Raw genomic sequence first — 12448 nt, 5'->3', positions numbered from 1 at the left:
AGCAAGAACAACCAGAAGACCATTTTAATGATCCCTATCCTCGGGCATGGTATAATAGCTCATATACCATGGCCGCTAAGCCAATCAAATCCCTGGAATTGCATTATACAATGATCCAGTTTTTAATAAATATATATATATATATATTTTTAAATTTTAGTCCATGAGCCTGTAATTTTGTGAATTTTGATGGTGACATTCAAGTTTCGAGATCTCGCATTTACTTTCTTTCTTACTCGAATTTTGAAAAAGTGAACTAAAGGTTGATTAGCTCCAAATTACGAGAAAATTAAAGTTAAATATATTTGGTTGAACGGCCAGTGTTTGTGGTGTCATTATTGCAACCGAGTGCCCATGATTTTAAATAAATTCTGTAAATGAAAAAAATACCGCAAACTTAAAGAGCTATCAAGTGCTCATTCTTTAATAGAAAGGTTGCCAGGTTATGTGATCAATAGATATTTGAAAATTCATACTAATAGCGATTACCTTCGCAACAAGACCTGCAAAACTTTAACCTGACAGGCATGACTGAAAGTCCTGCATGGTGCTATTAATTCTGTCGGCCGTCTTTCTCGTCTTTCGGAATTTGTTCAGTATGTGCGTTGCATATTAGTATGCCGCGTACTTTGTAGGAAACACTTCATACATGATATAGCAAAAAAAAACGTATGTTTCTTAGTTGATCAGGGAAGTTGACGTAAGTTGACGTAAGTGCGTTATAAAATTAACGCTATTAATAGTTACAGTTAACGCCCCCGCAAAATAGGAAACGTTGTAGAAATATCGCCGGATTATTTTCTTTATGAAGGTTCCGAAAATGTCCATTCATACACACACATATGGAAAACTGAAACGTTCCTTGCAGAAGCAAATCGCTACCAAGAAACGAATGTTTCGGAATTTGTTCAGTATGTGCGTCAGTGCATATTAGTATGCCGCGTACTTTGTAGGAAACACTTCATACATGATATAGCAAAAAATACTTCCGCAAGTATGTTTCTTAGTTGATCAGTGAAGTTGTGGCCAAGGCAATTATTGCGTCATGCTTTGGCTAATGATCTGTAACCTCTTAACTTTGATTCCTGGTACAGACTCATCAATTTTTTTGTTGACACTGTCCCGATCTTAATGACGATATTTTGCTAAGTCATGTTATAGACACTTGACACCTTTAAGCACAGAAAACTATATAAAGGTGAAACTTTATTAATATCGTTATATTCTTGTGAAGTCACTGTGCACGTACCACAAAGACTGGTTTGATCTTGGCAAGCAACCTAAACCAAAGGTATAATATTGTCACCATAATTTTTGTTCTTTTTTTCTCGTTTACTAGTACTGAATCAGTGACCGATTAACCTCCATGTCTCGGCCAAGTTCGTTTCAAAACCTCAGTGACCAGGTTAGTCTAGGTAAGCGCAAAAATAAAAAATAAACAAAAAACCATAAAACTACAGGTAAAAAAAGGCTTTTCAAGTTTAGTCCTTAACAAAATCCGTGTTAATTATACGTTTGCAACATGATTTTCTCCTTCTAGTTGCATTAAAACCCCTTCGTCTACTATTTGCAAGACTTTGAGTTGTTCTTTATCACTTTTTACTTTAACAAGTTCAAGCTAAAGAATCTTGTACTACCTACAACAGAAAACAAACTATAGTCAGCTGCTAACGATAACGTGATTTATTTTAAGATAACTCTGATTACCTTTGTGATCTCTGTTTTAGCTGCGATGAAGAGTGTTGTTATTTTGATCTTGGCCATGGCCTTCTTCACTTGTGCGCTTGCTGGACCGGTAAGTTCTTCTGATTTAGCGTAGTTTCAATTTTATTTTGTCAATGTGTATGTTACAGCCGTTAAGCATGATGAGTGTTCCGATATTTGCATACACAAAGGCATGACCGAGTTCATAACGGGAAAAACACACTGAGCGAATCGAAAAATGAAAAACACAACTTTTATTACACTAGATCTCACAAGGAAAAACGCTTGTAGGAAAGCATTAATGAAACCACAAGCTTTAGATAGCTTTTTGATTGAAGCAAGAAGATACGACAACATACCCCGTAATGTAAGGGTGTGTAATGTTTGTGTAAAACTATTGATGATGAAATTTATAAGATTGCCCAAGCTACTCTTCTTTAAGAGGTACGTTCTTTATTGAAATGGAACCTAGCCTTCCATTTCCACGACTATTAGCAAAAGAAACTTTACTATGATCTTGTTTGTTGTTATGGTTGCAGTTTTACTTGGCGCTTCGAATTTGGTTTTGTAGTGAAATAACGTACGTTTTACTGTCAGCTTGTTTTGTAAGCCCCTCGCGTCCCACTCCCCACTGCCAGGATATAAGCCCATCCAAAACCCCTGACGAAATTGAATAAGCGCAAGGCTTACAACCGGGATTTACGGTATAATAATTACACTTGGAAAAACAAACAAAAACAAAACCCTTCCTTGTTTGATCTGTATCCACAACAGCTCATGAGTTATTCAGTTTAACAGGTTTACATGTACAAGGTATTAATAACATATTTTGCTTTCTCTTGTGTTTCTACAGCTCGAATCCCAAATAGGTAAGGTGCTTTACTTTTTAATGACCGAGGGCAGGTTATTTAAACTAAGTATCAGACTTAGATCACGGCTTAAGGCCACCAGCAGGCCTAAGCCTCTCGTAGCCTTTAGAGGTCGTTTATTTTGTGTGAAATATTTGGATGCAGAAACGTTTGCTCGAACCGTATATCTGTGGTTCGATTGTCTTATTTTATTTACTTCTTAAGTTATTTATTCGGTCCTGATATTTATGAATCTTTCTGAATTAATACTAACAAGGCACTGAAGAAAACGTCAGAACATTTAGTGATGATGATAATATTAATAATAATAATAATAATAATAATAATATAAAAAAATTATTAAAATATTCCACACAAATTGCTATTTACTAGTTAAAAGTATATAAAAAAGAGCTATTAAAAGACCTATTCACAATTCATTTCGATTAAAAAGAAAGATAACATTTTCAAGCAATAATGTTTTTGTAAAGAAAAAGAAAAAAAAAACAAATGTCATGAAGTTTTTAAAAAATTAAATTCGACATTTTAAAATCAGTTCCACTTGATAAAAAGAAAAGAAAAAAAAAATAAACAAAATAAGCATCTCTCAAATGGCCCCTTCTGCAGTTTCAATGTCAATGTCCGCGTTCTTGATGTCACGTAAATAATAATAATAATAACAACAATAATGATAGATGATGATAACGATAATGAAAATTATAATAATAATAATAATAATAATAATAATAATAATTATTGTGATGGTGATGATGATGATGATGATATAAATTATGATAAACAAATAATAAGTCAACAATAATTTAATAAATATACTGAAATGCTAATAGTATTCACCGAAAACTGTTGCCTTTTTCAGAAATTCCAGACCCGACTGCTGACTGCCATTACTGTCCGAACGGGAAGCCGAATTGCATCGGATTTGGAGACTTGTGTGATCTTCGTTTGTCACCTTGTGGTCAGGGTTTTGTATGCCGACGCTGTCCTTGTAATTGTCTTAAAACGTTCTGCAAGCGACACTAGTTAGTATACAAGGACTGAAGCTAGGCTTTCTCACCAGCGAGAATTGAATGTCTGGCACAATAAAAATGTACTAGAAGCGATTAATTAATTAGTAAATAATCAATCAGGGCTACCTATATACAAACAGCCATGTACCAAGTAACTGTAAAGAATAAAACGAACAAATACGAGCCAAACAATGTTGATTTTGTCGTTAATTAGCTGAATGCCGCGAAGTACTCAATACAGCCGTCAACGTGTGATGAATAAATAAATTAAAAAACTTTATGTAACTGTCAATGTATTTAGCGCATACCACTAATTGAGGACACTTTCCATATTGAATTGGAATTTAGAAGTGTTGGTTTTGAGGAGAGGGGAAAACCGGAGTACCCGGAGAAATACCTCTCGGAGCAAGGACAAGAACCAACAACAAAACTCAACACACATAAGACGCCGAGTCTGGGAATCGAACCTGGGCCACATTGTTGGGAGGCGAGTGCTCTCACCACTGCGCCATCCCTGCTCCCCAACATTTATTTATTTTTTTGTCTGGTAACTGAGGTCAGCGAACTAGTGAAACTAACGATGAGAAGAAAACGTTAATAAGATTATGGGCCGAGAATTTTGACCGCCTAGAAAGCAAGGATGCGGCTCGAAAAGCGTGGGACGACATCGCGAAAACAATGAATGAGATTCGTATCTGGTCCACTTCAGTTGTGCAAAGTGTAATCACTGCCATTTTTCTTCCACCCAGAGCGACCCTAATAGTTTGACGCAAAGTTTTGCTTTCCGGTTGCGGTTTCGCATTTGTGTGGTTTTTCTTAGGCGAAGTCGCTGACTTTTCCCCATTGCGACCCATACCTAAACCAAACAAACAAGCAAAAGACAGATATCTAATTACAGGGAATCTTCGCAACAAGATGTAATTTTGTTCTTTGGGTGATTTCACCATGTCGTTGTTACTGAGACTGAACTAGAAACTTCTGCGAGCTAGATTAACGAAGCACACTTCTACGTTAAGATTAATCCTAAGTATTGTCCCCTGAAAATAGCCTGTTAACATTTGGCCCCTGGTTTCTCAAATTAGGTCGGATAAATGAGAAGCGCTCTAAACGACTTTCTTCGACAGTTAGTTACAAATTGTGGACATTGTACTGCAGACATACGATAACAATGCTACAAAAACCCACCGGTCTACTAGGGAGTAAAGCTCTGACTCCGCCTTATAACTTTTAATTTCATTAAGAAACCTATATATTTTGATTTTGTTTGACAATGTATATCATACCAATTATACTGTATATACTTTATAAATAGCCTGTAATCTTGTTTCTTCAAGGACAATTTTCAATACTTCATTCCGGAATTCCAGTGAGTTCACAACTGACTTTCCAGAGTCTTCTCTGGACATCCTCTCTGTAGGATTCATCGGAGGACTGCACTGAAAGGCAATTAATGAAGTATTGCCCTCCAATACCTTCCAACTCAGGTGATAAGGCTACATAAAGACTGTTGTCTGCTCCTTGCTTGGGAGTCTGCAACAAACAACAAAATAAACTACAAGTGAGGATTTTGTACCCTGCATAAGCAGGCGCCTTTTCAGTACTGAGCCTGCGGGCAAGCTCTCCGTTTCCCGTTCCGAAATTCATAAAGGGACAGGGCCCTTGTTTACACATTGTTCAAATTGCGTCATATGAAGAAATAAACCCCATCGCCAGAAAGACCACATAAAAATTTGTAAGTTTACCAAGTTTGGTTTTGTTTCAATGTGCAGTAACCAGGCTGTGACCTGTCAAAAGACGCTCAAATTCCATACAAGAGTCTCTAATTCTGAGATGGCGTCCCCCAGATCCATAAAAATTAAAGTCTCTTTTTTTTCTCGTTTTTGTAAACCGTCTACATAGTTGTAATCTAATGACAGAACATCAAACTTGGTAAACTGAAAAATTTTAATGTGATCTTTTTTGTGATGAACCCCAATTTCTGATTAAATGAAAATTTAAAAACTTGTCCCCAGTCTTCAATTGAACTCTGTCAAAACGAGCAATTATGTCAGCCACAAAAAGGATTTAGCACGAGCACCACAATCCTCTTGAGGCTTGCTTTGCTTGCTGCTCTTGCCTCAAATACATGTGTCGCGTGAGACCCCAGTTTGAGAGCCTGCTTGCAGGCTACCTTTTCACGCATTTGTTTTATCTGAGGTGTGTGAAACACAAGCCGCAAAAGGCGTCAAGTCTCCCTGTTTCTACCAAGTTTCCTAGGCATGACCTTCTAGGAAAATTACCATCCCCCCTCCCTTGCTCCTGAATGTAAAACGAGTCCATCAGAAGGTTATCCCACGCTTTTTCGTCATTAGCTTTGCAATGAAAGCACGCGTGGGGCCGTATTGGTCACCTGATAGTAACCAGGGCCCGATTATTCGAAAGCCAATTAACGCTAATCCCCGATAAAAATTTGACCGATGTTTCCAGCTTGCTCGTTAAAGATGTTTTTTTTTTAAATCTTATTTTAAGCCAGTGGTAAAGACAAGTCTAAAGTCAAAACTGCGGGACAAAATCTTTGAAATTTTTTTTTTATTTGCATCAAAGTTCAGGTTAATCCAGGATCAGCTTAATCTGGCTTTGAACAACTGGGCCCAGGTTGTATACTCCAGTAGAGCTAATTTGAAGCAAATATTTGGATTTTGAAGGCAAAATCTTCATTTATGTCCTTGTTAAATATAAGTAAAAGCCCTTCGGTGCTTACCTACTTAAATAGAATTTCTGTGGACGACCTTGTTTTAAAAGGGCAAAAGCCAGGACGCAGCAATTGTTTTGGGGTGTGAAAAATTGTATTGTAAAGCTTACCTTAAATAAGAAGTATGCCAATAAGCTCTGGGGTATCCTTATAAGCCAATGTATATACTGAAACAGGTCTGTGTTAACCACTCCAGGGTGCAGTGCATTAGCTGTAACAGGAACGTTCTGTTTCTCCAAGCGTCTTTCAAGCTCATAAGTAAACAATAGATTTGCCAATTTGCTTTGGCTGTAACACAGGTACGGTGAGTAATAGTTCCTGCATGGGAAATACAAAACAGTCTCCATGTAAGTAAAACTATATGCACACACAAAAAAACTGAAAAATACAATGCCACATTGTCAGTATCAAAATACATTTTAACTGAAAGATGCATGTATCTTGACTACCATTATGTATTAGCTCAAATAAAATCATTTCATTCCATTTATATTGCATCACATGGGTGCTACGCAGCTCACACACTTATGTACTGTCTTTGTAGTACTTGAATATTCCCATTGTCACATATTAAATGCCTTTATTCCTGTGCCTAGCTCCCAGCTGTCCTCAAAGCTCAGTTGGTTAGAGCACTAATCCAGACATCATGGGTCAAATCCCACCAAGGTCAAATTGCCTTCACAGGGCTAGCATGCAAGCCCAAAACTAATAAAATAATAATTTTATTCCATTTCTAATGTATTGAACTCAGTTTGGTTAACAAGTACTTAAAATGCGGTTTTAGGCCTACTTTACATATTCTACTTCCACTTATTTATTAACAGTTACCTTCAAGTAAGATCAAATGCAACAATTCATAGCTCAAGTGTTCTGAACGTTGAAAATGCTTTAAAGGACCCTAGTCAGCCTCCACCATTTTCGATGCCATTGAAATCATTGATATTGGATGGTGAAGCGAAATTGTATTGCTTCAGTGCTGTCAATAAGTTTTGAAGTAGACGTCCCGGCTGGGAAAGTAGGTGGCAGCCTACTTTTCGAGTGCCAAAAGCGCAAGCTTTGTAGGGGGGTCTTGGGGCATGCCCCCCCAGAAAATTTTGAAATTTGGATGCTTGGAAATGCCATTTTCAACGTTTTCCAGACTGTATTTGGGCCTTAAGAACAATCAAAATTAAGACTATATTAACCATAATTATGCTATGTTTGTTACAAGCGTTCTTTTCATCAAAATCTCAATCACTGGGTTTTAGAAAAGAGTGAAATGATAAATCTTCAACTGCTTATTCAAAAAAATACATTCAATGGCGGTTTTAAGTTCATGTTGTCCTTTTGACTTTGCCCTTTGGCGACACTAATAACAATACTGAGGGTAAAGTAAGTTGCCATATCAAATTCATATAAATTATGCACTTTCTTCTGACATGCAAAAGCCTGGGATCTAGCCCTGTGAAAATGTCCTAGGCGTTCCACGACCCTTCGATCACCTCGATCTGCTTCAACTTTTTATACTTCCACCGAAAGCGGGTGAAAGGTTAACACGTTTAAAACTCTGTGCCTTTACTTAGACCCAGACGTTTGAACCGGATGTTTGACAATTATTTTTGCGGGATCTTTTCATTATTTTAAGCCTGTTTCTTGCTGGATCCCGTTCTCTGAAAATGTCGCAGGCATTCCATGACCCCTTCGATCAATTTTCATCGCGCGTGGCAAAGTTAAACACGTTAAAAACTCCTGAAATGCGCCTTTATTTCGACTCAGGCGTTTGAGGCGGATGTCTCACAATTATTTTTGTTGAATCTTTTCCTTATTTTAAGTTTCTTACCAAAATTAACAGTAAAGTGAGACGAAAGTAGCCGGCCGAAGATTGGCCAGTAGCCGGCTGTTTTGGCCGGCTACCGGCCCTTATTGACAGCACTGTGCTTTACTGTAAGTTGTGTTCCTGAAAATATGTTCCATTATCTTTAGTAGTTTCACAGTGATTTCGTTCATTTCGACATGCTCCGAATAAAATATAATAGCTAAACTCTCGCATATAAACAAAAACAAAGGTGTGGCTGACGAGGGCCCTTTAACTTATTTATAATATATACACAGCATAATATTAGTTGTATTTCACTCATTTTACAAATAAGAATCTGAGTTCTGCACTGTGTTCAACCATTAGGTCATTCGCTGTGCTGATCATTACAGTAACTGCAATGTGTCTCCAGCTTACACTTACTTGCTGTTAAGATCCTCAAAGTTTATAGTTCCTGGGACATGTGCCTCTGAGGACAACGTAACAATTCTAGAATGTCTTTCTGGTGAACCTGACCTGTTAAGAGGAACATCCAATTGATGCATTATTTAGGTAAAGGCTTTTCTTTACCATTAGCTTGAAATTAGCTTTTGAATTTAACATTTTTAATAAGCGAGATGAAAACCTCGATTACATGTACTTTTTGAATGGGGATTAAAGTGTCAATTGGCTTTCGAACAACCAGGCCATGAGGTTTAAATTTTAATTTCTTGTGAGTCAGCCGTCACAATCTACATTATCCTGGCCAAAACGTTCAGGACACTTGGACTATTTAACTTAAATCGTGAAAACTATTTTTCTCCTACCCCTTATTACCAATTGGCCAGGATTGTACATACTAAAACAATGAAATGAGAAACCCAATATGCACAAATCAGTCATTGCATTTAGGGGAACTAGAACATCAGAAGCACCCCTTCCCTAATTTACTCACTTGACTAAGTCATCTAAGAGCAGGTTTGTCAGAGCAAAATGCCCCAAATGGTTTATGCCAAGTTGAAGTTCAAATCCATCTTCAGTTGTTCCATAGGGTGGGAGCATTATCCCTGCATTGTTCACCAGAATGTGGAGAGGAAGTCCTTTCTTCTTGAAACTCATTACAAATTTCCTTACAGAGTTCAGGCTTCCAAGGTCCAGCTCCATAAATTCAACTGATTGAAACATCAGGGGAGAGAATGAAAAAAATTATATTCATTACATGACTTGCAGCTTTCAAAAGGTGATTCAGATGCTCACATTTAGAGGTTGCGAAAAATCCGACAATTCATTTTATTTCAATATTCTTGGACAGTATGGTTTGATAGCCAGCTCTATTTTGCTTTAATTTGATATAGGGGTTTACATATCTACAGTTTAAAACTGGACATGCTACATCGCTTGGATGTATATGCAAGACACCCCTAAAGGTATATGATAACCTTAATGCTACAATGTACTTGAAGATGTGTCCGGGTTTTTTTGGTAATAAAGCCAATGTAGCAGACATCTGGATTACTAACAGACACAGATCAGAGAGAGACTTGCATTACAGACAACAATCTCAGTTTGGTCATGCTGTCTGGGGGTTGTTTCATCCTTGAATAGATAATAATGAATATGATGATGTTGATTCAATGACACAATGACAATAATCATGTTATCTGATGATGATGACGATGGTGACGGTGATGATGATGATAAGTCCCTGTGTCACAAAAGTGTAGTAACAATAATTCTAGTCTACGGCAGTGGTCCTTCAATGATAATTTAATGAAATTTATGATCAAAATATTGTGACATGTACTGCCACTGTCTACCTACCTTTTGCATTAGGCAGCTCTTCTTTAAGTTCGCTGATAGCTTTATCAGCTGTTTGTCCATCCCTGCAAGCTATTAATTAAATTAAAAGATAGTAGTAGTTAGCAAACAGTGTTAATAATGAGAATTTTAAAAACAAACTAATTAAAAATAAATGATTTTGAAGAAGAGATCATTAAGGCTGTGTGAACCAAGATTTAACTTAAATTTTGTATTATACTGTGTGCATATTTTGGTACCTAAGACATTTCCCCATTCCTTAATCAATATTTTGTCATGCACCACCTACTGAACAACAGTGTAACATCCTCTTTATATTTATTTATTTATTACGAAAATAATGCTTTGAGAAATAAAAGCTATGAACAAAACATACCCATTATGACAGACATGTGAGCATTGCAGAGTCCTTTCACTGTCTCAAGACCAATACCTTTGTTTCCACCAGTTACTATGGCAACTCGACCTTGGCAATCAGGAATTTCTGTGGTAGAATTTCAAAGAATGTTGTATATTTTTAGACATTCATGACTGAATTGACTAGGTTGAATTATGTTTACACACAGGGAAACACTACTACCGTACAGATTGACTTGTATACCCCCCGTTCAAAAGAAAAGAAAAGAAACTCAAAATGGTGACATCGGACAATATGGAAGAATAAGTATGATTCAGATTACTTTTTCATTTTTATAACACGCAAGCCTGGGTCTAAGAATCTGTACGGTTTGAGATTTTGTACTGAAATGCAGCAACCTGCATGCATCCTTACATGTGGGTAACATACTGCATGCCATACACCCCAGTAAAATGCCTTTGCATGCGTGAGATCTCATTGAGTTCTGCCATACCCTGCAGACCGGGAAGTACATGTAGCGTTAAGTTCTCGATCTGCTATATCAAATGAAAATGTAAACATAAGAGCATTCCATTTTTTTTGTAGAGGGTCGTACAGGGGTATTTTCGTGATGCGTGATTAGCTGATTTTATTTCCCGTGAAACGTGAGTGTAATAAATTATTCTTCGTAATCCGTGACCATGAAGAGCTTGAAAATGAAATTTTCATTTCCGTGATTTGCTATTTTTTCTGTTCGTGAACCGTGCAAGAGACCCCCCCCCCCCCCCCCTGTACGACCCTCTTTGTACCTACAACCCAAGCCCTCCCTCTGTTGCATTGCCAGCTCCTTTGAGAAAAGAATCCAAGACTTCCAAATTTTGATCAATTTTGACAGTTCCTTTGACCAAAACATCCTATTCCAATCATTTTGGGCAAAACCCAACTGATCCACACCAGTTCCATCATATTAATTTTTTAATGTACGTGATATGTATTCTTGGTTTAAACATGACGTCATAAAAAACTGAAACTCATAGCAAAATGCAATTTTGGGTTTTTATCTTCATCACATAAAAGAAAATATAAGTTTCAATCGGCTTGCTTGTTTTCAGCAGGATAGCATTCTTCGTTTTGAAAATAGAGCAGTTTGAATTTTAGATTTTTGCGTACTGCGTGACAGAAGGATTCAGCTGCTCTAAACATGTCACGTACATGAAAACATCGATTTGCCTCGTGTTTTTTTAGGTCTGATCAGCTAACCTGTAATAGAAACGTTTATGTCAATGTGTGATAGTTCAGCAGGGAGAAGAAAGGCTTTGAAATAGCCAAAGTGAACTCCAGATGTTTTTGCTGGTTTCTGGCCGCCATGTTGGTGGCTATGTTGGTGTCCACCAACATGGTGTCCCATACTAAACTCTGTAATTTTCCGTGGTACATTTTCTCGAATAACTCGATTATAAGATATCGCACAGCCCCGTGGCTTTCACACATTGTTTACGTATCACTCTTCTCCAAAATATCAATTTCTTGACTTTATCTATTGAATGGTTGAGTATTTAATTTTTTTACTTGCGTGACAATGTGTGAGGTGAAAACCACCAAATTTACCCTCTCTGACTCAAAATCACACTTGCTGTTTGTGAAAGAAGGTTAGCATGACGATGCTGCTGGGACTGTGTAGAAGCGTTTCCAAAACTTAGCTTGTCATCTCTACTAGGGGGGGATTGTGAGGGGGGGGAGGGGGGGTGGAGTGACCCCATGGCATTACATGTAGAATTTATAATGATCGAGAACAACTTACCTTCCAAGGAATTATGTTTGGCTAGAACCTGCTTCAAAAGGACTTTTGCTCCGTTGAAATAATTCGCAAGAAATGGTGTTGCCATGTTCAATACAAAGCAAACAAACTACAATTAAACACGGGCAGCTTAAAAGCCAAAGCTAGCGGAACGATTCATGAGCTCGAGGTTATTATCTTCCCATTGCAGGGGAACTCCAAGTCAAACGTACGGAAAGCAATTCACTACTTCCTTTTAACCACTAAAATGTCCATTCTAGAGCTTGTAAGGGCTTTCTCGTGCTCCGATGAACTAGGAATTACTCTCGAAATGCTGAAATGGACTGATCATGAAATGTACTTTGCTCATCTCAGTCCATCTCATAGTTCACGAAGCACTCGTCCCCAGGCTCTTCGCAGCAAAAGTAAAA

General features: G+C 37.5%; 1 protein-coding gene and 1 long non-coding RNA gene across 3 annotated transcripts in view; one reads left to right on the top strand and one right to left on the bottom strand.

Annotated features, from left to right (window-relative positions):
- The window catches only part of LOC146471445 (polyprenol dehydrogenase-like), a 20170-nt gene extending 7752 nt beyond the window's left edge, over window positions 1-12418 (bottom strand). Inside the window, exons 1-7 of one of the 2 annotated variants that reach the window (XM_085119964.1) lie at window positions 12042-12418; window positions 10280-10387; window positions 9907-9975; window positions 9041-9257; window positions 8530-8622; window positions 6422-6629; window positions 4793-5110 (exon numbers count right to left, since the gene is read on the bottom strand). In XM_085119964.1, the coding sequence (XP_084976090.1) occupies window positions 4931-5110; window positions 6422-6629; window positions 8530-8622; window positions 9041-9257; window positions 9907-9975; window positions 10280-10387; window positions 12042-12126 (960 nt within the window). In that variant the 5' untranslated portion in view covers window positions 12127-12418 and the 3' untranslated portion in view covers window positions 4793-4930. Of the gene's footprint in view, window positions 1-4792; window positions 5111-6421; window positions 6630-8529; window positions 8623-9040; window positions 9258-9906; window positions 9976-10279; window positions 10388-12041 lie in introns of those variants that run through there. The other variant, XM_085119965.1, reaches the window with a different exon arrangement.
- LOC146471446 (uncharacterized) lies at window positions 1234-4414 on the top strand. The gene is made up of 4 exons (XR_014866659.1): window positions 1234-1291; window positions 1728-1795; window positions 2558-2573; window positions 3430-4414. It is a non-coding gene; the product is annotated as an uncharacterized LOC146471446 (long non-coding RNA).
- Window positions 12419-12448: the final 30 nt, after the last annotated feature.

This window comes from Pavona decussata, unplaced genomic scaffold (assembly GCF_977016875.1).
Source record: "Pavona decussata unplaced genomic scaffold, jaPavDecu1.1 SCAFFOLD_102, whole genome shotgun sequence".
Taxonomy (NCBI): domain Eukaryota; kingdom Metazoa; phylum Cnidaria; class Anthozoa; order Scleractinia; family Agariciidae; genus Pavona; species Pavona decussata.
The sequence above is the reverse complement of the archived record's forward strand: the minus strand, read 5'-3'. Positions and strand labels throughout refer to the sequence as shown.